The following is a 25,023-nucleotide window of genomic DNA, read 5'->3' as shown; positions in this document are numbered from 1 at the left end:
CAAGAGTTATTGGCAAATGGGGATGAAATTTGAGAATTTAATTTTTTTGCCTAATTTTCCATTTTAACTTATTTTTTCCACTAACAAAGCAAGGGTTAACAGCCAAACAAGACTGTATCTTTATTGCCCTGACTCTGCCGTTTACAGAAACACCCCATATGTGGCCGTAAACTACTGTACGGCCACACAGCGGGGCGTAGAGTGAAAGGTTTGGTTTTTGGAAGGCAGGTTTTGCTGGACTGGTTTTTTGACACCATGTCCCATTTGAAGCCCCCCTGATGCACCCCTAGAGTAGAAACTCCATAAAAGTGACCCCATCTAAGAAACTACTCCCCTCAAGGTATTCAAAACTGATTTTAAAAACTTTGTTAACCCTTTAGGTGTTGCACAAGATTTAATGGAAAATAGAGATAGAATTTCAAAATTTCACTTTTTTGGCAGATTTTCCATTTTAATATTTTTTTTCCAGTTACAAAGCAAGGGTTAACAGCCAAACAAAACTCATTATTTATGGCCCCGATTCTGTAGTTTACAGAAACACCCCATATGTGGCCGTAAACTGCTGTACGGCCACACAGCAGGGCGTAGAGTGAAAGGTGCGCTGTTTGGTTTTTGGAGGGCTGATTTTGCTGGACTGGTTTTTTGACACCATGTCCCATTTGAAGCCCCCCTGATGCACCCCTAGAGTAGAAACTCCATAAAAGTGACCCCATCTAAGAAACTACACCCTTCAAGGTATTCAAAACTGATTTTACAAACTTTGTTAACCCTTTAGGTGTTGCACAAGATTTAATGGAAAATAGAGATAGAATTTCAGAATTTCACTTTTTTGGCAGATTTTCCATTTTAATATTTTTTTCCCAGTTACAAAGCAAGGGTTAACAGCCAAACAAAACTCAATATTTATGGCCCTGATTCTGTAGTTTACAGAAACACCCCATATGTGGTCATAAACTGCTGTACGGGCACACGGCAGGGTGCAGAAGGAAAGGAATGCCATACGGTTTTTGGAAGGCAGATTTTGCTGGACTGTTTTTTTTGACACCATGTCCCATTTGAAGCCCCTCTGATGCACCTCTAGAGTAGAAACTCCAAAAAAGTGACCCCATTTTAGAAACTACGGGATAGGGTGGCAGTTTTGTTGGTACTAGTTTAGGGTACATGTGATTTTTGGTTGCTCTATATTACACTTTTTGTGCGGCAAGGTAACAAGAAATAGCTTTTTTGGCACCGTTTTTTTTTTGTTATTTACAACATTCATCTGACAGGTTAGATCATGTGGTAATTTTATAGAGCAGGTTGTCACGGACGTGGCGATACCTAATATGTATACAATTTTTTTATTTATGTAAGTTTTACACAATGATTTCATTTTTAAAACAAAAAAAAGTTTGTGTCTCCATAGTTTAAGAGCCATAGTTTTTTCAGTTTTTGGGCGATTATCTTAAGTAGGGTCTCATTTTTTGTGGGATGAGATGACGGTTTGATTGGCATTATTTTGGGGTGCATATGACTTTTTGATCGCTTGTTTTTATTTTTATATTTTTTTACGTTGGTCACCTGAGGGGTTAGGTCATGTGATATTTTTATAGAGCCGGTCGATACGGACACGGCGATACCTAATATGTATACTTTTTTTTTTATTTATGTAAGTTTTACACAATGATTTCATTTTTGAAGCAAAAAAAATGTTTTAGTGTTTCCATAGTCTAAGAGCCATAATTTTTTCAGTTTTTGGGCGATTATCTTGGGTAGGGTATGATTTTTGCGGGATGAGATGACGGTTTGATTGTTACAATTTTGGCGTACTTGCGACTTTTTTGATCACTTTTATCACCTTTTTTGGGAAGTAAGGTGGGCAAAATTTCAATTTCATCATAGTTTTTTTATTTTTATGGCGTTCACCGTTCGGGTAAAGTAACATGACCGTTTTATAGATAAGGTTGTTACGGACGCGGCGATATCAAACATGTGTAGGGAATTTTATTTTTTTCATTTTTAATCAGTGATAAATGTGTTTTTTGATTTTTACTTTTTTTTTTACTTTTTTTCACTTTTTTTTGACCCAGACCCACTTGGTTCTTGAAGATCCAGTGGGTCTGATGTCTGTATAATACAGTACAGTACAATATATAGTGTACTGTACTGTATTTTACTTACACTTTGTCTGAACAGATCTATGCCTTTAGCACAGATCTGTTCAGCACCATGGACAGCAGGATGCATGAGACGGCGTCCTGTTGCCATGGGAACCTTCCCCGTCTGCTCAGTAGTGGCCAGAACTGCGCAGATGGGGAAGGGTAAGGAGGGGGGCTCTCTGGGGGCTCTCTCCCTCTTCATCGGGGGGCTGCAAAGGCACAGCAGCCCCCCGATGGGAGAGGGAGGGAGCTCCCTGAGCTGTTAACCTTTTCCATACAGCGGTCCGTACGGACCGCGGTATGGAAAGGGTTAAACGGCTGACATCGCATCACAGATGTCAGCCGTTTATACCAGGGTGTCAGCAATGTGCTGACATCCTGGTATACCCACTGGCCACCAACGATTATTCAAGGGGAGGCGGGCGGGGGATCGCGATCCCGCCTGCCGCACCGCCCGCAACCCTCCCCCTGCACCTCCCGCCGCCATAAAATCATTCGGGGGTGCAGGGGAGGGTGAATAAAACTATATTTTAGGCATATAAAGTTTCTGATCCCCGCGGTCAGGGACCGCGGGGATCAGAAACTGCTGAAAGCGTTAGTTGCGATCGCCGACATGGGGGGGTCACGGGACCCCCCCGCGCATTTAGCCGAGGTGCCTGCTCAATGATTTGAGCAGGCACCTTGTTCCGATCACAGCCGGCCGGGCGGCAGTGATCGGAACAAGACATGACGTACCGGTACGTCATGTGTCCTGAAGAGGTTAATAGAGAGGTTAATAGAGGTTAATATACCAGTCCTTTTAAGGACTGGTATAGGTGTGCTATCGATAGGGGTGACTTACTGAGGGGTGTGATATACTTATAATATACTTTCTAACATAGAAAGTATATTATAGTGCATTTGTATTGTGCAGCAGTTGTGTGAGTTTCTGCTGCGATACCGCAGCTACACAGAGTGACAAACGCTATTGGAACAAATAATTTCAACTGGTGTGATATACCAGTTGCCCCCCCAAAAAACTGATTGAAGCAGGGGTGTGATATACTTTCTATATAGTGCATTTGGGTAGTGCAGCATTTGATTACGTCAAAGGACGCACCAGACTTGGTTGAGTGGCTCACTCAACTTCCGCTTCTGCACCCTCCTCATCCTCTCTATCTGCTCCCTCTTCATTCTCTGCTGTGTGCACCCCCAAATACACCACCACCACCATATCCCCTCCGCTCAAGTCAGAGGAATTATTTTCCCATCCATTACAAGACCTTACCGATGCGCAGCCATTCTTGGCATCGGATCAGGAAGAGGAGGTATCAATGGTCACCACCCAGCATTCTGACCACAGTACCCAGATCAGCCCACAGAAGTTGGTCCCTGCCTACTCCGAGATCTCTAATGTCAGTGGTGGTGAAGGTGACGATGATGACGTGTCGATGAACGTCACGTGGGTGCCCACAAGAGAGGAAATAAAGGGGGGTTCAGAGGGAGAGACGGAGCAGCAGATAGGGAGGAGAAGGAGGAGGAGCAGGCAGAACTTATAGTGCACAGGAGGCAAAAAGCAGACTGTTAATGTATCTGGAACGAGCCATCCACCATGCACGGTCACATCTGGCGCTCCCAGGACGCCGGCACATGGCTCCGCAGTGTGGGCTTTTTTAACGTGTCCTTTACTGACAATATTGTTGCCATCTGCAGCCTGTGCTGTCAACGCATAAGTCGCGGTAAGCACAACACTCACCTAGGGACGACCGCCTTAAGAAGGCACCTGGCCTCCCATCACCGAGCCCAGTGGGAGCAACACTGTCAGAACCCACAAAGCCACACTCCCGGCGCTCCACATCTTGCCTCTTTTCCTTCTCCTCTCTCCTCCCATTTGTCCTCCACCTTCCACCTTCCACTGTGCCGTTGTCGCATTCATCTGGCAAAAGGCAGGCTTCCGTGGCCCAAATGTTCGAAAAATAAGATAAAGCCGTATAACCATCTTGCCCAATGGCTGACCGCTGGCTTGTCGGAACTGCTAGCCCGCCAACTGCTGCCATATAAACTGGTGGACTCTGAGGCCTTTAGAAAATTTGTGGCCATTGGAACACCACAATGAAAGGTCCCCGGAAGGAAATATTTCTCCCAGAAGGGCATCCTGGAGCTATATGGCCACGTTCAACGGCAAGTGAATATATCTCTGGCACACATTGTCGGTGCCAAGATACATCTGACCACAGACACGTGGTCTAGCAAACACGGGCAGGGAAGGTACATAACTTTTACTGCCCACTGGGTGAACCTTCTGACGGCCGTCAAGCATGCAACCCGTGGCACCTGTGTGGATTTGGTGTTACCGCCACGGATTGCATGCAGGCCTGCCTCTTCTTCTCCTCCTCCTACTCCATCCTCTGTCTCCTCCTCGGCTGACTCCTCCTTTTCCATTGCTACTGCCTCTTCCTCTGCGCCCCCAAAGCTCCCCAGAACCTATTCGACGTGCCAGGTGAGACATTGCCATGCTGTGCTGTGGCTGTTGTGCCTGGAAGCCAAGAGCCACACTGGTCCTGCACTCCTTTCAGCTTTGCGGTCACAGACTGATCAGTGGTTAACCCCGCTCAATTTGACAGTTGGTAAAGTGGTGTGCGACAACGGTGCCAATCTGCTGAGCGCGCTGAAACAGGGCAAAATGACACACATGCCGGCACACGTCCTAAACTTAGTCATGCAGCGATTCGTTGCCAAATACCCCGGGGTCCAGAATGTCTTGTGGCAGGCCAGGAAAATCTCTGGCCATTTTAGAAGATCTTACACGGCCATGGCTCGCCTTGCTGACGTTTAGCGGCGACACCACCTGCCTGTCAGACGTCTGATTTGTGACTGCCTGACGCGCTGGAACTCCACCTTGTATATGCTTGATAGGCTGCTCCAGCAGAAACGTGCAGTTAACGACTACCTGTACGAACTCTGCGGCAGGACAGGTTCTGGGAAGCTTGTTTTTTTTTCACCGCACCAGTGGCTGCTCATGCGCGACGCATGCAGACTTCTGTGGCCATTTGATGAGATCACCAAACTGGCCAGTCGCAGCCAGGGTGCCTTCTTTCTGGAGCATGCATTGCATCGTGTCATTGATAAAGCCATGGAGGAGCAGGAGCAGGAAGATGAGGAAGTTGTAATGCTGGATGAATTCCCAGGGGGGCTACTCCATCTGAGACAAGTCAACAGGAGTCTAAAGAGTCAGAGGAGGATGGTGCCGGGGCGGAGGAGGAGCAAAAAGAGAATGCTTTAAACTTTTCTGGGATCCCTGGTGTTGTCTGTGGCTGGGGGGAGAGAACAAGGACGACATTATCCTGAACGATGAGCAGGAGCCAGGCCACCGCCTCCAGTTTAGTGTAAATGGGGGCCTTCATGCTCCAGTGTTTGAAGAGGGACCCCCGTATAAAAAGCATAAAGGGCAAGGACCAGTACTGGGTGGCAACATACTTAGACCCCCGGTACAAACACAAAATGGCGGACATGTTACCAGCATCAAAGAGGGCTGTCAGAATGCAGCACTTCCAGGCCTTGCTTCAAGAAATGCTGCATTCTGTTTTTGCGGGTGCTGGCAGAGGAATTTTCACACACAGAGATACAGTTGCGGGTACTAATCCAACAACGCATGCAAGAAGAGGGCAGTTTGAAGATGTGTTGGTCACTTCAGATATGAGATCATTCTTGCAGCCAACCCATCGACAGCTGCCCTCCGGATCCAGCCTCAAGGAACGCCTAGACCGACAGGTGTCCGACTACATCGGGTTAATGGCCGATGTGGACGCTCTGAGAAGCGAGGAACCCCTGGACTACTGGGTGTGCAGGCTTGACCTGTGGCCAGAGCTGGCATAATTTGCAATGGAACTCTTGGCTTGCCCCTCGTTCAGTGTCCTGTCTGAAAGGACGTTCAGCGCAGCAGGGGGGATTGTGACCAATAAGCACACTAGCCTAGCTCATGACAGTGTGGACTACCTCACATTTCTAAAAATGAATGAGGCATGGATCTCGGATGGAATTCAACACATGTGATGAGTCGACCACGTTTAATTGAATTTCCTCATGACAGCCCACAAATATCCGCCACCACACAGAACAAATAATGGTCCCTGTCTTATGTGAATACAGCAGCATAAAAGGCCTTTTCTGTTCTCTGAATGCCTAATGTTTTGGGCCTCGGAGGAATTCAACACCTGTGACGACCACGTGTTTCAACTATTATCATTAGGGTTTTTTTCAAGAGGGGGGATTTCGTTAGCCATGTTTTTATTCCAATTTTATATTTTTAGTTATATTAAACATATGTATTTGACCTGTATTTGTACTGGCCTAGTAAAATTGATGTCCATTGACCGTCTAATAGACCTCCAGCCACATAATCACTTGATCTTTTCTGTACGGTGAATGCATAATTTTTGGGGCCTGTAATACACTGGCCTGCTGTAAAATTGATATCCAATGACCGTGTAATCTACCTCCAGCCACATACTTAATTGTTCTTTTCTGTACGCTGAATGCATAATTTTTGGGGCCTGTAATACACTGGCCTGCAGTAAAATTTATATCCAATGACCGTGTAATCTACCTCCAGCCACATACTTACTTGTTCATTTCTGTACAGTGAATATATAATTTTTGGGGCCTGTAGTCCACTGGACTGCTGTAATATTGATATCCAATTACTGTGTAATCTACCTCCAGCCAGCCACATACTTACTTGTTCTTTTCTGTATAGTGAATAAATAATTGTTAGGGCCTCGGAGTAATTCAACACCAGTGACGACCACGTGTTATCGAATTTCAACTATTATCATTATTTTTTTTTTCAAGAGGGGGGATTTTGTTAGCCATGTTTTTAATCCAATTTTAGATTTTTAGTTCTTTTAAATATATGTATTTGACCTGTATTTGTGCTGACCTGCAGTAAAATTGATATCCATTGACCGTGTAATATACCCCCGGCTACATAATCACTTGATCTTTTCTGTCTGGTGAATGCCTAATGTTTGGGGCCTATAGTCCAGTGGCCTACAGTAAATTTTTTATCCATTGACCGCATAATGTACCTTGAGCCACATAATCAGAATTTATTTTATGTCAGGTGAATGCCTAATTTTTAAGGCCTGTACTCCCGTGGCCTAAAATAAAAAATTTCTAGGCTCCAACAGGGCACATTTCAGAGATTTTCCCTTTAAGGCACATAAAAATGTCCCCTGATTAAGATACATCTTTTTTGTTGGAATTTTGTCATTGATCATCCTCTAGTATGTCACTGTCCATGTTGTCGGACTATTTGTGCACTTCTGCGAAGTATTTGGTGGCTGAAAATATAAGCTGAAGGTTTTTCAGGTTCGCCTGCCATTAAAGTGAATGGGGCCCGCCGTGAACTCGCGCTTCGCGAACATTTGATCGCGTTTGCGCACCGTCCCGGCTGATGTTCGTCCATCACTACTTTAAATACAGCCATTAACAGGGTTTATTACAAGGAAATATTTCTACGTCTTATTTGCCCTTGTGCGGTGCAGTTATATGTTCTAAAGCATTTTTTGGCTTGTATTAGTGGGGGGAAAAGAGCTTATTAGCCGTTGTGTGGTGAAGTGCGAAAACTACAGTCCTTTTTGTCGTGTATTAGTGGCAAAATAAAAATATATTTGCTGTTCAGCGATGCAGTTATTTGTTCTAAAGCCTTTTTTGGTGTGTATAAGTAGAAAAAAATAAGGGCCTATTTGCCGTTCAGCAGTGCAGTTATACACTGCTCAAAAAAATAAAGAGAACACTTAAACAACACAATGTAACTCCAAGTCAATCACACTTCTGTGAAATCAAACTGTCCACTTAGGAAGCAACACTGAGTGACAATCAATTTCACATGCTGTTGTGAAAATGGGATAGACAACAGGTGGAAATTATAGGCAATTAGCAAGACACCCCCAATAAAGGAGTGGTTCTGAAGGTGGTGAACACAGACCACTTCTCAGTTCCTATGCTTCCTGGCTGATGTTTTGGTCACTTTTGAATGCTGGCAGTGCTTTCACTCTAGTGGTAGCATGGGATGGAGTCTACAACCCACACAAGTGGCTCAGGTAGTGCAGTCTATCCAGGATGGCACATCAATGCGAGCTGTGGCAAGAAGGTTTGCTGTGTCTGTCAGCGTAGTGTCCAGAGCATGGAGGCGCTACCAAGAGACAGGCCAGTACATCAGGAGACGTGGAGGAGGCCGTAGGAGGGCAACAACCCAGCAGCAGGACCGCTACCTCCGCCTTTGTGCAAGAAGGAACAGGAGGAGCACTGCCAGAGCCCTGCAAAATTACCTCCAGCACGCCACAAATGTGCATGTGTCTGCTCAAACGGTCAGAAACAGACTCCATGAGGGTGATATGAGGGCCCGACATCCACAGGTGGGGGTTGTGCTTACAGCCCAACACCGTGCAGGACGTTTGGCATTTGCCAGAGAACACCAAGATTGGCAAATTCGCCACTGGTGCCCTGTGCTCGTCACAGATGAAAGCAGGTTTACACTGAGCACATGTGACAGACGTGACAGAGTCTGGAGACGCCGTGGAGAACATTCTGCTGCCTGCAGCATCCTCCAGCATGACCGGTTTGGCATTGGGTCAGTAATGGTGTGGGGTGGCATTTCTTTGGAGGGCCGCACAGCCCTCCATGTGCTCGCCAGAGGTAGCCTGACTGCCATTAGGTACCGAGATGAGATCCTCAGACCCCTTGTGAGACCATATGCTGGTGCGGTTGGCCCTGGGTTCCTCCTAATGCAAGACAATGCTAGACCTCATGTGGCTGGAGTGTGTCAGCAGTTCCTGCAAGACAAAGGCATTGATGCTATGGACTGGCCCGCCCGTTCCCCAGACCTGAATCCAATTGAGCACATCTGGGACATCATGTCTCGCTCTATCCACCAACGTCACGTTGCACCACAGACTGTCCAGGAGTTGGCAGATGCTTTAGTCCAGGTCTGGGAGGAGATCCTTCAGGAGACCGTCCGCCACCTCATCAAGAGCATGCACAGGCGTTGTAGGGAGGTCATACAGGCACGTGGAGGCCACACACACTACTAAGCCTCATTTTGACTTGTTTTAAGGACATTACATCAAAGTTGGATCAGCCTGTAGTGTGTTTTTCCACTTTAATTTTGAGTGTGACTCCAAATCCAGACCTCCATGGGTTGAAAAATTAGATTTCCATTTCGATTAACCATTAATTGGTGAATTTTTTGGGGGTTATTGTTCTGACGGATCAGATGAAGGGCAAAATAATCAGTGACGTCAACACAAACTTACTGCTGACACCCTCTCCACTCTGTCGGGGGGCTCTACTGTATAAGCGTTTAATAGAACAGGTTCTGTAGACATCTATGTGGAATCAGCTGACAATGGTGTAAAAGGAGTGCACTTCTTCTTGGTGCTAAAATCGACCTGTAAGGCTGAGTTCATGCTTTAGTTATTTGGTCAGTTTTGGCCCCATGACTGCCCAAATAAGTGAAGTGTGCAGTGATTCTAAGAGCGACGCCTGTCATCTGCATGTCATATTGACTCACAGTATTATTTCACTACCACAGCAGACTCCCTATGCGTGTTACTGCAAGGCACAGTGTTCTATACCACTATAAAGGCTCTCTGCAGCCAGGAAATAGCAGTTTTTTAACGCGATTCGCCGCAAATAAATTCGGATTGAAGCACATTTATTCAAAAAAATTCCAAATTTTTTTTAATTCGCTCATCTCTAAGTGTAAGTAAAAAACTGCAAATTTTTCACTTCATTTCAGTAACACTATTCCCACTATATGAACTCTAGTGAAACCTTTTCCAGTGAAAGCAACTTAATATATAGCATTTGTAGTAAATACATTTTACAATATAAATAAAAATACAGAGGTAGTTTTAGAACTAATTTAATCAGCATCTTGAAAGGTTGAAGTGACTGTACAGTATATATGTCCTGAATGGATCACTTTGTTGATAATAGCATTGGTTATTTTCCAAGGTACTAAAATGAGGTCTAAATGTCTAAATGTGTCTAAATACACAATAAAATTAGTTCAAACATAATGCAGGCAACTGTTTCTTCTATGTTAAGATTACTTGTTGATTTTCTGTTTCTTCTTATTAATCATTTATTTTTATTAAAATATTAATTAAGGTTAATCTGACATTCCTCTGAGGTTACCCATGAACATCCCATAAAACAGTAAGTTTGCGGCCTGTAAGCCATTCTTGATCCCATGGTTCACATCATGTTGCAGCTCTGTGAATTATTCTTATTTTGTTTCTCTGTCATCAAAAATGCATCCCACTCCGGTGGTGACAACGGCAGTTTGATCTGAAAATGGTTCCAAAATCTATAATGCATAGAAAAAACATGGAATGGTTATGTAAGGGAACAGTCAAACCATGTTACTAGTAGTATAGAATACATGGATTCTTCACACAACATATCAGCAATCATGTTACATAGAATGCTGGATCTGTTACATAAGTCAAATGCTTAATTATCAACATTTATGATACTGTACTTTCATGTTTGGGGCTACTTCAGTACTTAAAAAGGATGTGAGTAAACATGACCCAGGGTCACATCTTCTGTGGAACCTTAGCAGAAGCATCTTTTGACCTACTGTTTGTGCATAATAGCAAGGATTCAGCCTGGAAATTAATCTCATCTGGATCCTTTTTTTTTATATCTTTATTAGAGTAAAAATAGACAGACCATCTCATTTTCATCCAAAATTACAATATAACATTGTTATTATTTTACCTTACTCATAACCACCCATCACCCAACCCTCCCTACCCTTGCGATGTGTCTAAAAACCCTCTATCATTCCAATACAAGAAACTAGAAGAAGAGGAAAAAAAGAGAGGTCATGGAGAATTGAAAGCGGGAAGAGATTAAAACCTCCAAGCCTCCCATATCTTAGTCCATTTCTCCTGGCTATTTCTTTGCTTAGATAAGAAATACTCATACATTTTAACCCTGTTACACCAATTGTTCAAATTTGTTCTTGGCGTGTGGTTTTTATTTTTTGTCACAAGTTAGTGGAATATGAGACTTTGTAAGAAAAAAAAAAAAAAAATCATCATTTTCCGCTAACTTGTGACAAAAAATAAAAAGTTCGATGAACTCACTATGGGCCCCTAGAATGCCAGGGCAGTATAACTACCCCACAAGTGACCCCATTTTGGAAAGAAGACACCCCAAGGTATTCGCTGATGGGCATAGTGAGTTCATGGAAGTTTTTATTTTTTGTCACAAGTTAGTGGAATATGAGACTTTGTAAGAAAAAATAAAAAAGAAAAAATCATAATTTTCCACTAACTTGTGACAAAAAATAAAAAATTCTAGGAACTCGCCATGCCCCTCATGGAATACCTTGGGGTGTCTTCTTTCCAAAATGGGGTCACTTGTGGGGTAGTTATACTGCCCTGGCATTCTAGGGGCCCAAATGTGTGGTAAGGAGTTTGAAATCAAATTCTGTAAAAAATGACCAGTGAAATCCGAAAGGTGCTCTTTGGAATATGGGCACTTTGCCCACCTAGGCTGCAAAAAAGTGTCACACATCTGGTATCTCCGTATTCAGAAGAAGTTGGGGAATGTGTTTTGGGGTGTCATTTTACATATACCCATGCTGGGTGAGAGAAATATCTTGGCCAAATGCCAACTTTGTATAAAAAAAATGGGAAAAGTTGTCTTTTGCCAAGATATTTCTCTCACCCAGCATGGGTATATGTAAAATGACACCCCAAAACACATTCCTCAACTTCTCCTGAATACGGAGATACCAGATGTGTGACACTTTTTTGCAGCCTAGGTGGGCAAAGGGGCCCATATTCCAAAGAGCACCTTTCGGATTTCACTGGTCATTTTTTACAGAATTTGATTTCAAACTCCTTACCACACATTTGGGGCCCTAGAATGCCAGGGCAGTATAACTACCCCACAAGTGACCCCATTTTGGAAAGAAGACACCCCAAGGTATTCGCTGATGGGCATAGTGAGTTCATGGAAGTTTTTATTTTTTGTCACAAGTTAGTGGAATATGAGACTTTGTAAGAAAAAAAAAAATCATCATTTTCCACTAACTTGTGACAAAAAATAAAAAATTCTAGGAACTCGCCATGCCCCTCATGGAATACCTTGGGGTGTCTTCTTTCCAAAATGGGGTCACTTGTGGGGTAGTTATACTGCCCTGGCATTCTAGGGGCCCAAATGTGTGGTAAGTAGGTAAATGACCTGTGAAATCCGAAAGGTGCTCTTTGGAATATGGGCCCCTTTGCCCACCTAGGCTGCAAAAAAGTGTCACACATCTGGTATCTCCGTACTCAGGAAAAGTTGGGGAATGTGTTTTGGGGTGTCATTTTACATATACCCATGCTGGGTGAGAGAAATATCTTGGCAAAAGACAACTTTTCCCATTTTTTTATACAAAGTTGGCATTTGACCAAGATATTTATCTCGCCCAGCATGGGTATATGTAAAATGACACCCCAAAACACATTCCCCAACTTCTCCTGAATACGGAGATACCACATGTGTGACACTTTTTTGCAGCCTAGGTGGGCAAAGGGGCCCAAATTCCTTTTAGGAGGGCATTTTTAGACATTTGGATACCAGACTTCTTCTCACGCTTTGGGGCCCCTAAAATGCCAGGGCAGTATAAATACCCCACAAGTGACCCCATTTTGGAAAGAAGACACCCCAAGGTATTCAATGAGGGGCATGGCGAGTTCATAGAAAAAAAAAAAATTTGGCACAAGTTAGCGGAAATAGATTTTTTATTTTTTTTTCTCAAAGTCTCCCTTTCCGCTAACTTGGGACAAAAATTTCAATCTTTCATGGACTCAATAAGCCCCTCAGCAAATACCTTGAGGTGTCTTCTTTCCAAATTGGGGTCATTTGTGGGGTGTTTGTACTGCCCTGGCATTTGAGGGTCTCCGCAATCATTACATGTATGCCCAGCATTAGGAGTTTCTGCTATTCTCCTTATAATGAGCATACGGGTAATGAGATTTTTTTTTTTCCGTTCAGCCTCTGGGCTGAAAGAAAAAAATGAACGGCACAGATTTTTTCAATCGCATCGATCAATGTGGATGAAAAAATCTCTGCCAAAAAATGAAAAAGGAGGGGAAAGGCGTCTGCCAGGACATAGGAGCTCCGCCCAACATCCATACCCACTTAGCTCGTATGCCCTGGCAAACCCGATTTCTCCATTCACATCAATCGATGTGGATGAATAAATCATTGCCGGGATATTTTTTTTTATATATATACAAAGTGTTTGCCAAAGTATATGAACACCGCCGCCTCCTCAGCTCATATGCCTCGGCAAACGTATCTTTTACTGCAGAGGAGAAATCTCGTCTTGCAGCGCCGCATACACCGACTTGCGTGTAATCTGACAGCAGCGCAATGCTTCTGTCAGAATGCACATCAGTGCTGCAGCTAGTCGATCGGTTGGTCCACCTGGAAGGTAAAAAAAAAAAAAAAAAAAAAGAAAAAACCAGGCCGCAACGCAATAAATTTATTAACTTCAGAACAGAACATATTAACTTTTTTTTACTTTTTTAACTTTTTTACTTACCGGTAATTTTTTTTTTGTTTCGTTTTTTTTACCTTTATAGAACAAACCTCTCCTTCCCCATGGGACAATGTGCAAAGCGCAAATCGCCCAAAGATGTGGCGAAGTACGTTATGCACTTTATCCCAGGTGAAAGGAGAGGTTTGCAGCAGCTGTGAGTAAAAGGGCCCTAATAGCCCTGTGTGCCTGTCCTGTGAGATGCAATCCCTATGCTAGGTGTACCTGTGTGTGGTACTTCCGGAAACACTCTCCTAAGCATAGGGCAGGGTGGTCAGGGCAGTCAGGACAGAAATAGCGGGTGTCACGCCTTATTCCACTCCTGCTACAGACACGACATTTTTTTCGGGGTGGCGGTTGGGTTGAGGTACCAGCAACGACACTGGGGAAATGTCGCTCGTGTAGACGGCTAACTACACTGGTGGATGGGGCCACGGAACCTTCTGGATACAGGAGGTTCTCGATGATCTCTTCCTGGAATTTGAGGAAGGATCGTGTTCTCCCAGCCTTACTGTAGAGAACAAAACTATTATACAGCGCCAATTGAATTAAATATACAGACACCTTCTTATACCAGCGTCTGGTTCTGCGGGAAACTAAATAGGGAGCCAACATCTGGTCATTGAAGTCCACCCCTCCCATGAGCGCATTATAGTCGTGGACTGAGAGGGGCTTTTCAATGACACGGGTTGCCCTTTCAATTTGGATTTTCGTGTCTGCGTGAATGGAGGAGAGCATGTAAACGTCACGCTTGTCTCTCCATTTCACCGCGAGCAGTTCTTCATTACACAAGGCAGCCCTCTCCCCCCTTGCAAGACGGGTGGTAACGAGCCGTTGGGGGAAGCCCACGCGACTAGTTCGCGCGGTGCCACAGGCGCAAATCCGTTCTAGAAACAAATGCCTAAAGAGGGCCACACTTGTGTAAAAATTGTCCACATAAAGATGGTACCCCTTGCCGAATAAGGGTGACACCAAGTCCCAGACTGTCTTCCCACTGGTAATATAGAAAAAACTTTATCCAGCTCACCTCCGTAATAAATATGGTCCCGGCTCCAGAGGCCCTGGGGGAGTGTTCCCGTAACAGGCTGCAGGAAGTAAAAGAAAACGGTCCTGGAGACATATGCGGTTCCTCTTTCAGCTTTGCTTTAATGGTTGATCAATTCACAGACATCACCACATTCCACATGACATAGCGTTAACGCGTTTCGGGTAACCACCCTTAGTCGTAACAATTTGTCAAGTGTGGTATTCCTATTTAAAGAGTCAAGGAGCACTCCCCCCTATGACAGGGAAGGGATTCTCCGACTTCATAGGTTGCCACACATATCAGCACACCTTGCAATCATGGTTAGTATAATTGCTATCACACTATGCGAACACCGCCCAGAGAAAAATTAACCCTAGGATCGCTGTGGCATTTGCCTGCTATCAGTAGCCGCATAGTGTGAATGTGTCCTTGTTTAAAATACATTTATCTTCCCTATTAACATGTTACATAAAAATAAAATAATAATAAAACAAAGAAAACAATGGCCCTCAGAACTCCCCTCATTAACAGATTGTTACATCTAGGTAAATTGTATCAGACAACTGAATAATGTTATATATAATTCAAAAAAGATTGTCAGTAAATTATTCCTAGTCTGATTCATCATATAACAAAAATGCTGACATTCTGCGTTGAACATAGTATGCAGGTATCAGCACTGTGTGTGCACGTATGACCTGTGATAGGTCACAAGTGCCATGATGAGGTCGATTCTCAAACACTTCATGTAAAGCCGAAAAGACGCACCGTCTGACTGTGACCCTATGTTGGAGGACTGATGAACAGAGATGTGCGCGGACCTCGGGACAGTCTATCAAGACAGATCAGTAAGTATATTTAAACCATGATACCGGGTTGCTAGCACAGATGAACAGTTTTATTTCATAATCTATTGATAGACATAAGTCAGTTCTTTTTTCAGATTGAGACCTACTGGAGTTCTAGTGCCAAGTCTAAAAATCCAGTAGGCTTCTCTGAGAAGGATTTTTTTCCGATAATCCCCCCCTCTTCTGGGGGCCAGTACTCGCTCGATGGCAAAAGCTTGAAATGATGACACTTGGCGTGAATGTTTATATATAAAGTGCTTGGCTGCATTCGATATATTTAAAATATTAGGGTTGTTAATATAATTCAAGTGTTCCAGAATGCGATTTTTGAACCTGCGGGATGTGCTGCCTACATACATTAGATCACAATGCGTACATTTTATCACATATATTACACCCTCCGTGTTACAGTTAATGTAACTACGGATGGGATATTTATATGTATGACTTGAATTTTCGAATGACTTGGTAGGCAGCACATAGTCACCGGTTTTGCAAGGGTTACCTCCACATTTTGTAAAGCCCTTGTAAACAAGCCAATTCTGTTTGAAATTAGTTCCTTTACCACTGGCGGTGTACAGGGACGGAGACAGCGAGCAGGACAGGGTTGTGGCTTTTCTAGACACAATTCTACATCCTGATTTCAGGGATTGATATAAAATATGATCATCATATAGTATAGGTAGACATTTCTGTATGACAGAGCTAATTGCATTGAATTCACTACTATAAGTTAATGATAGAGTTGGAATTCTGTTCTGGTCACTGTCTCCACTTTCCCTGGTACCGCCCGTGGTCGATTTATTAGCTGAACTATGCTTTGAACCGCCAAATAACATATCTTTTCTGTCCTTTTTTGAGGCTCTCTCTCGTCCCCTTCTAATCATCCAACCTGGATAGTTTCTCTCTCTCAATCTTTTCTCCACCTTATCAAACTCTTCTTCCAATTTATTTCCTTCACTACAATTTCTAGCTATACGTGTAAATTCACCAACGGGGATTGCTCTGATGGTATGGATAGGATGATGGCTCCTGGCATTTAATATGGAATTGCCTGCCACTTCTTTTCTATACGTGATGGTGTGCACTGCCTCACCTGGAGACCCGCGGAGTGTCAAATCCAGGAAGTTCGTATGCACACAATGTGCTGCGCATATAAATTGTAAATTATAATTGTTGTCATTTAGATATGCCTGGAGGTCTGGGACGGCAGACACACCGCCCGACCATACCATAAGCACGTCGTCGATGTATCTGCCGTACCAGACCAAACCAGGCATAAAGGGATTATTTGGATCATAAATATATTTTTCTTCCCAATATGACAACGTCAAATTTGCCAATGATGGTGAGAACTTAGCTCCCATTGACACACCGCGGGTCTGCAGGTAGTACACCCCATCAAACATGAAATAGTTATGATTCAGCAGGAAGGCAGTTACTTCACATATAAAATCCACATAGCCTGAGCCAAATCCTGTATATCGATGGAGATGGTATTCCATCGCCAGCAGAGCAACCCCGTGGGGAATAGATGGATAGAGAGAGACTACATCTGCTGTGATCCAGCAGTAATTGGCACTCCAAACAAAATTGTACATCGCTCGCAAAACATCAGCTGAGTCTTTAAGGAACCCTGGGGTGCGCCTGACCAGTGGCTGGAGAATATTGTCCAGCCAACTGCCCAGGCGCTCCGTCAGGGAACCGATGCCAGATACTATGGGACGAAGGGGGGGGGGGGGTGGACGCCCTTATGGACTTTAGGCAGAGCATGCATGATCGGTGTAACCGGTGCCTCCACACATAGATACTTGAATTCACTATCACTAAAAATACCCAGGTCTTTGCCTTTTTGTAAAAGTGACATATAATTTGACATATAATCTTGTAGTGGGTCTTTAGGTAGTTTACTATATGTGGAGGTATCTGTAAGCATTTCCCGTAATTGGCTGCCATAACTTTCTTTGTCCATAACGACCACCGCCCCCCCCTTGTCTGCCATTTTAATGACCAGAGAGTCACATTGCTGTAACTCCTGGAGTGCCTGGATTTGGGATGCACTAAGATTACTGCTGTGTTTTGTGTTTTTACTCTCTCTCTCAATAATTGTCAGCTCCTTTTCTAGAACCTCCTGGAAAGTATCCATACTATTTGTACGGGACATATATGGATAAAATTTTGTATTTTTTGTACGAAAATCTCCAGGGGGTCTGGGCAAATCTTTGATTCCCTGCTCATGTTGGAGCCCCTCCAGACAGCATAATGATACCTGTTCTTTAAATGATAAATTTTTGTATGAGTTTTCTTCATAAGTTAATGTTTTGTCTGGCAGGGGATCAGGCTGAGATGGGACATCATAGAAATGACGTGAAACAGTGATATTACGCACAAATTTGTTTATGTCTAGCAAGGTAGAGAACATATCGAAATGCCCTGTGGGCGCAAAGTTTAAACCAAGAGAGAGCACACATCTCTGTTCATCAGTCAATTCCCTACCGGACAAGTTCACAACACTCAATAAGTCAGAATTCATTTTTGTTTCACTTGCAATCTGGTGTTCCTGGGATGCCGCTGACCTATGCCTCCGTCCGCTCCTCCTTCTATGTTTTTTGAGACAACAACTGTGTCTTTTCTATTTTTATCTGTTTTACATTTTTTATAATAGGAGGTAATATTACCTGTCTCATCAAGTGAAAGAGGCAGGGCGGATGCATCGGCTCCTGGCTCCAGTTCACCAGTTGCATATGAAAGCTCAGAGCCCTCTGTATCTGAGCAAAAACTAACTTTAGACATTCTTTTGGGTATTTGTTTTCTTTTGCGGTTTTTAAGTATTGATTTCGGTGTGGAATACATATTATCCCTCCTCCCCCATTCATAGACCTGGTTATTTTCGTAGTCATACAGGTCCCGCTGGTATTTAGAATGTTTGTATTCCATTATAGTGTCCTCAAGTTTAGTAGTTGATAATCTCATATCTTCCTCTCTTTCAATGTATTCCGTGTTGTTGTCATATTTCCCCAGGAAATCTCTGGTGGATTCAATTTCCTGTTGTAGTATAGACAGTTTGTCATTTTCTAGCTCTATAATAAGCTTCATCAGTTCCATTGAACAGTTTGTCAAAATGTTATTCCATCGATCCACGAAATCATCCGAAAAAACTGTGGTGGGCACTTTTTTAATTCTTAAACCACGCGGTATCATATTTTGTTCCATGTATTTTGTGAGTGTGGTGCAGTCCCACCATACTCGAGTCTCTTGGTTCAATAGGCGCTCCAATTTATTTAATCCACTTTTAATATCAAGGTCTTTGGAGCTGTCTGGATTTTTGGCAGAAAACACTGAGTCAGCTTTCGATTGTCGGTTTGGTCGGTTGCTGAAGGCCATAGTTGCAAGGTGTGTCAATGTGAAAATCAGTTGGGAGTCTGTATAATTAGTCTCAAAGCCAGAGGTAATATTATCTCCTCGGGACAACGGAGGTGTGGCACGGAAACCAACACTTGTAATATAGAAAAAACTTTATCCAGCTCACCTCCGTAATAAATATGGTCCCGGCTCCAGAGGCCCTGGGGGAGTGTTCCCGTAACAGGCTGCAGGTAAGTAAAAGAAAACGGTCCTGGAGACATATGCGGTTCCTCTTTCAGTGTCTTCCCACTGCTCCCCAGGTAGTCAGGGCAACCGACCGGCTTAAGGGTCTGATCTTTTCCCTCATAGATCCGAAATTTGTGGGTATAGCCTGTGGCCCTTTCACAGAGCTAATACAATTTGACCCCATACCGGGCACGCTTGCTTGGGATGTATTGTTTGAAGCCAAGGCGCCCGGTAAAATGTATTAGGGACTCGTCTACGCAGATGTTTTGCTCAGGGGTATACAAATCTGCAAATTTCTGGTTGAAATGGTCTATGAGGGGCCGAATTTTGTGGAGCCGGTCAAAAGCTGGGTGGCCTCTGGGACGGGAGGTGGTGGTGTCGCTAAAATGCAGAAAACGCAGGATGGTCTCAAATCGTGTCCTGGACATAGCAGCAGAGAACATGGGCATGTGATGAATCGGGTTCGTGGACCAATATGACCGCAATTCATGCTTTTTTGTCAGGCCCATGTTGAGGAGAAGGCCCAGAAAAATTTTAAGTTCGGAAACTTGGACTGGTTTCCACCGGAAAGGCTGGGCATAATAGCTTCCCGGGTTTGCGGTTATAAATTGTGTGGCATACCGGTTTGTCTCTGCCACGACTAAGTCCAAGAGCTCCGCAGTCAAGAACAGCTCAAAAAATCCCAGGGCCGAACCGATTTGAGCCGTCTTAACCCGAACTCCAGACTGGGCGGTGAAAGGGGGAACTACAGGTGCGGCTGAAGTTGGTGACTGCCAATCAGGGTTTGCCAGCACCTCAGGGATTCTAGGGGCTCTACGGGCCTGTCTGCGCGGTGGCTGCGATGGGGTAACTACTGCACGTGCCACCGTACCAGCTTCAACTGCCCTTCTGGTGCTCGCTACTTCACCATGTTGTACGGCAGTGCTGGTACTAGGTCCAGGAAGGGCTGCGCTGCTGGTGTATGCCTCACCACGTGATCCGGCAGCGACAGCCCCACTCTGCTGCTCTTGAAGCGGATCCTGCGTAACCTGTGGTCTAGCGACACGGGGCCTGGTACGCCTGGTGCTATCAGGGACCTCCACCTCCTCGTCCGAACTTTGGGTCAGAGAGCCACTGCTTTCCACAGGTTCATATTCTGACCCGCTAGATTCGTCAGATGAGGGTTCCCATTCCTCATCCGACTGGGTCAGAATCCTGTAGGCCTCTTCAGAAGAATACCCCCTGTTTGACATTTTGGACTACTAAATTTAGGGGTATTCCCTGAGACTACCCAAGAAAAAAAGCAAACCTGTCTTACAAAGGGGAGGCTAGCGAAGTACCAGAGGCCGCTGCGGTTGATAAAAAATATCAAAACTGATTTTTTTATCGCCGCAGTGCGTGTAAAGTGAATGTGCAGTGATCAAAAACTAATAATTTTTTGTCACTGCGGTGGGGCGGGCGTGGGTGAACGCACGTGTGGGCGACCGATCAGGCCTGATCGGGCAAACACTGCGTTTTGGGTGGAGGGCGAGCTAAGGTGACACTAATACAATTATAGATCTGACCGTGATCAGTTTTGATCACTTACAGATACTATAAAAGTACAAATGCTGATTAGCGATACGCTAATCAGCGAATAAAAGTGACTGCAGTGCGGTGGGGTGGGCGCTAACTGACGCTAACTACCTAACCAAGGGGCCTAAACTATCCCTAAAACCTAACAGCCAATACACTGATCACTTTTTGTCTTTCACTAGTGATTGACAGGGGCGATCAAAGGGGTGATCAAAGGGTTAATTGGGGTGCAGGGGGGTGATCTGGGGCTAAGGTGTAGTGTTTGGTGTACTCACAGTTCAGTCTGCTCCTCTGCTGGATCCAACCGACGAAAAGGACCAGCAGAGGAGCAGAGAAGCCATATAACAGATCATATTTACTAATATGATCTGTTATATGGCTTGTGATTCGATTTTTTAAAAATCAGCAACCTGCCAGCGACGATCATTGGCTGGCAGGTTGCTGATGCAATTGTCCTCGAACTTTTGCCGGCCCGCGATGCGCATGCGCGGGCCGGCTGTGACCGAAATCTCGCGTCTCGCCGGCGCGTCCACTCGGAATGAAACAACCACCTCCAGGACGCGTCTGTGCGTACAGCGGTCCGGAGGTGGTTAAAAAATGTATCCTCTATCCATATAGGTGAGTTCCTAAGAATATAGAGGAGTTGGGGCAAAATAACCATCTTGACCAAGGAAACTCTATCAGCTCTAGATAAAGGAAGTCGGAGCCAAATCCTCCTATCTTGGGGTCCTGCCTAACAGCCAGGGCTGAGGACTCAATATAAATATCAATTAACAATGGGGAGAGCGGGCAACCTTGGCGAGTACCCCTATTCGAAGCAAAACTCGTTGTCAAACTCCCATTAATATTCAGTCTCACCGACGGTGATCTATACAGCAATTGGATCATATATATAAATCTGTCTTCAAAACCCATCCTGTCAAAGTCCAGAGGAATCTCCACTCCACCCTGTCAAAGTCCTTGGCAGCATCCAAGGACAGGATGGAGCAAGAACCTCCCCCCCCTTCCCGGGAGACTGTAAATTAGCAAATAAACGATGAAGATTATAGTGGGTACCCTTATTTGGAATGAACCCGTTCTGGTCTGGGTGTATGACTGAAGAAACCAATCTGGAGAGCCGTGTAGTCAGAATCCTTGAAGAAGCTTCACATCAGTATTCAGTAAGGATATAGGTCTATATGACCCCAAATCCAAGGGGTCCTTACCTTTTTTCAATATTAATATTATTACCGCTTCTGTCATTGATTCTGGTAGGGTCCCCTCCTCCAAAGAGTCCGTAAACACCCTCAATAATTTAGGGAGGATAACCTCTCTATATTTATGATAAAATTCATATGGAAAACCATCTGATTCTGGGGAGGAGTTACCAGAACATGCCTTAATTGCAGCCTCTACTTCTTGTAAGGAAAAATCTGCTTCAAGTGATTTCCTCTGACTATCTGTAAGAACTGGGAAAGAAATGGTATCCAAATAGGAATCCATCATTTCATCGTGATATTACTGTCTGCTTTATATAGGTCTAAGAAATATTTCAGAAAAGTCCCCTTTATACAGTCTTGATCTGCAACAACTCTACCATCTATCAGATAGATATTTTTTTTTATCTTGAACGGAAATCACCCTTGGAGAGGAGTTTTCCCGAAAGACCTGATTCAGTGAAATATTTCTGACCCTTATAAAAAATATCCTCTGCTGGACCTTATCAAGCAAAAAATCTGCATATGCTTGACTTGCATTCTGCATGGCTTTTCTATTTTCTTCTATCTTATTCCTAGAAAAGTCATTCATAGCTGATATTGATACTTCTTTTAAAGCCTTCTCCTTAATACTATACTTTTTCCTCAAATTGAAGATGTTATTAATAAAAATCCCCCTCATATAGGCCTTAAATGCATCCCATACTAGTATACTACTTGTGTCTTTACTGATTTATAATTAATCTCCCAAAATCACACAATTTCCTGTTGTATTAATTAATGATTATCCATTACTGACAACCAATAGGGATTTAATCTAAATGGGGGTCTTACCATACCTTGACAGTGAGCCATGCATAGCTCAAGGGAGAGAGGTACTTGGTCCGAGAGAGATCTGGCCTCATATTTCATAGATTTTACATAACTCATATATTTTTCATTTATTAAGGCCAGACATAGATTTCCCCGAATTGCTTACACAAGAATAAACTCTTCTCCCTCGCCCTAAGCATCTCCAGATGTCCCCAAAGCCGGATTCCTTACAAAATTGGGCTAAGGGTGACCCTCTAGAGAAAGGAAAGCCATGGCAGCCCCCCCCACATAGAAATCCTATCTATGGTCGGATCCATAACACAATCAAAATCCCCAATCACTAAGGAAGGACATGCAGGCCATTGCTCAATAAAGGTAAGCAAAGAGTTAAGTACATATAAAGAAAAAGGAGCTGGAATATAAACAAAAGCCAAGATACATAATTGCCCAGCAAGTTTACCATATGAAAAACATATCTCCCCTGCTTCTCAACAGAGGATGCCTCACCGACATAATCAATTGCCCTTTGAATAAGAACTGTTACTCCTCTGGAATATCTAGTAAAAGTAGAGTGATAAGTCTGGGCAGCCCATCCCCTGCTAACACGCCGGGAAGTCTTCTCAGTAAGATGAGTCTCCACCAAACAGACAATCACTGAAAGATGTCTCCACACTAAATCAAAAAACGCTTGTCTCTTCAATTTATCACCCAGACCCAAGTTAAAATTCTAGCTAACATTAACTCATCCAAAAGAATCCCAACCCATAGAAACTTCCAATAGCCCCAACTCCCCTCTCCTTAATGTATGAGACGCATCACAAAGCCCCCCCCAATTACCCTCTTTACCCCCCCCCCACTCTTGATCTGCCACATAATGCAACAGATCTCTCAACCAGGACAATTTGACGCTGTTGCCTTGCAGACTAGTTGCCGGGGGCAGCGAGTAGTTTTCGGTTTGCACGTGCACATCTTGAAGTTGTGTCTCCCTGCTGTGTGGTGTGCTTGGGGTTAATATCCTGACTTGGTTAGATCAGGGTGTGGTCTCTTCTAGCTATTTAGCCTTTGCTTGTATTTTGGAGGTTTGTTGTGCTCTAGCCTTGCTTTGAGCTGGAAGCTATGCTCCATTCTGTGGCTATTCCATCAGCCCAGTCATTGAGGGCCACCTTGTTGGACATCAAGGTCTTTTAGCAATGTCATCCCGGTGTCTCCTTCCCTTCCTTTCCCTATTTGTATGGAGTGGGTTATGTTCAGGGTGTTTGTATGTCTAGTTTGGTGTTACATGTCTGGTGGTGTTTGGTGTCCAGCATGTTTGCTAGACATTCCCCTGTCTTACGTTGGTTGTATCCTCCGGAAGGGGGTCTCTGGTTCCCCGGAGGGGGGACCAAGTGTCCATACGCAGCTATGTGTGTCCTGGATACCTGTGTGGCTGTTGTATGTGCTGTGTCCTTAAGGTGTGTGGACATCAGCACTTGTGCACGGGTTCCAGTCAGTGTGCCTGTGGCAGGTATGTGTGTTGCATTCGTAGCTTACCTGCCAATTCCATATGCTGGTCTCCTTTCTTTGCAGTTTGGCCGGTAGAGACTTCTGTTCGTCCGTATTTTGGAGGAACAGGTCGTCTTTACCCTGCTCCTAGTCCAAGGATTTTTTTTCTGAGGGTTAGTAGGGCCCCGAGGTTCCGGAGTATGAGCCCTCCTACCATCTGGGTTGGCTCATACGGTTAGGAGTCAGGGCCAGAATTAGGAACGCTAATTCTCCTCCTGGCCTTGTTGCTTGCAAGTTGCCTCCTCATTGTACGGTGGGGAGTTGCCCCCACTCCTCACAGTGACAGTAAGGCCAAAATGACTTAAAAAACCTGCACACATGTGCATTGACCTAAGCCCAGCTGATCATGGAACTTGATCTGTATCTGCATAAAGCCTTTATGACATGTGGTTGATGCCCCCATAATTTTTGTCTAAGGATCCCTGTTTAATTCCTACTGACACCATCCATGAATTGACAGGTCCAAAGTCTGACAAGAAAATCAGGAAAGTGGTCTTCCACAGTCCAAAGATAAGTCACTCATCACTGAGCCGATGTTGGTTCTTACTATAGAAAGTAACTAAGTAACCTGAAGACGATTTTGTAACATTCAATTTTGTGTAGAATCAGTTCGCTCATCTTTATTACTGGATTTTAGTATTGCAGACCAGATTTCCTCATGGTCTAAATTATAGGGTGGACTTATAGATTTATTGAAATTGTCCCATATTCAGTAAACTTATTTGGTTTC

At 44.1% G+C, this 25,023-nt stretch overlaps 1 protein-coding gene across 1 annotated transcript in view; it reads right to left on the bottom strand.

The window, feature by feature from the left end:
* Window positions 1–10,053: 10,053 nt before the first annotated feature.
* LOC121002190 (cytidine monophosphate-N-acetylneuraminic acid hydroxylase-like) overlaps window positions 10,054–25,023 on the bottom strand; it is a 259,046-nt gene continuing 244,076 nt past the window's right edge. The window contains exon 18 of the mRNA XM_040433533.1: window positions 10,054–10,491. Coding sequence (XP_040289467.1) covers window positions 10,380–10,491 — 112 coding nt within the window. The 3' untranslated portion in view covers window positions 10,054–10,379. The remainder of the gene's footprint in view (window positions 10,492–25,023) is intronic.

Source organism: Bufo bufo, chromosome 5 (assembly GCF_905171765.1).
Source record: "Bufo bufo chromosome 5, aBufBuf1.1, whole genome shotgun sequence".
Classification (NCBI taxonomy): domain Eukaryota; kingdom Metazoa; phylum Chordata; class Amphibia; order Anura; family Bufonidae; genus Bufo; species Bufo bufo.
This window is presented reverse-complemented; position numbering and strand designations above follow the sequence as displayed.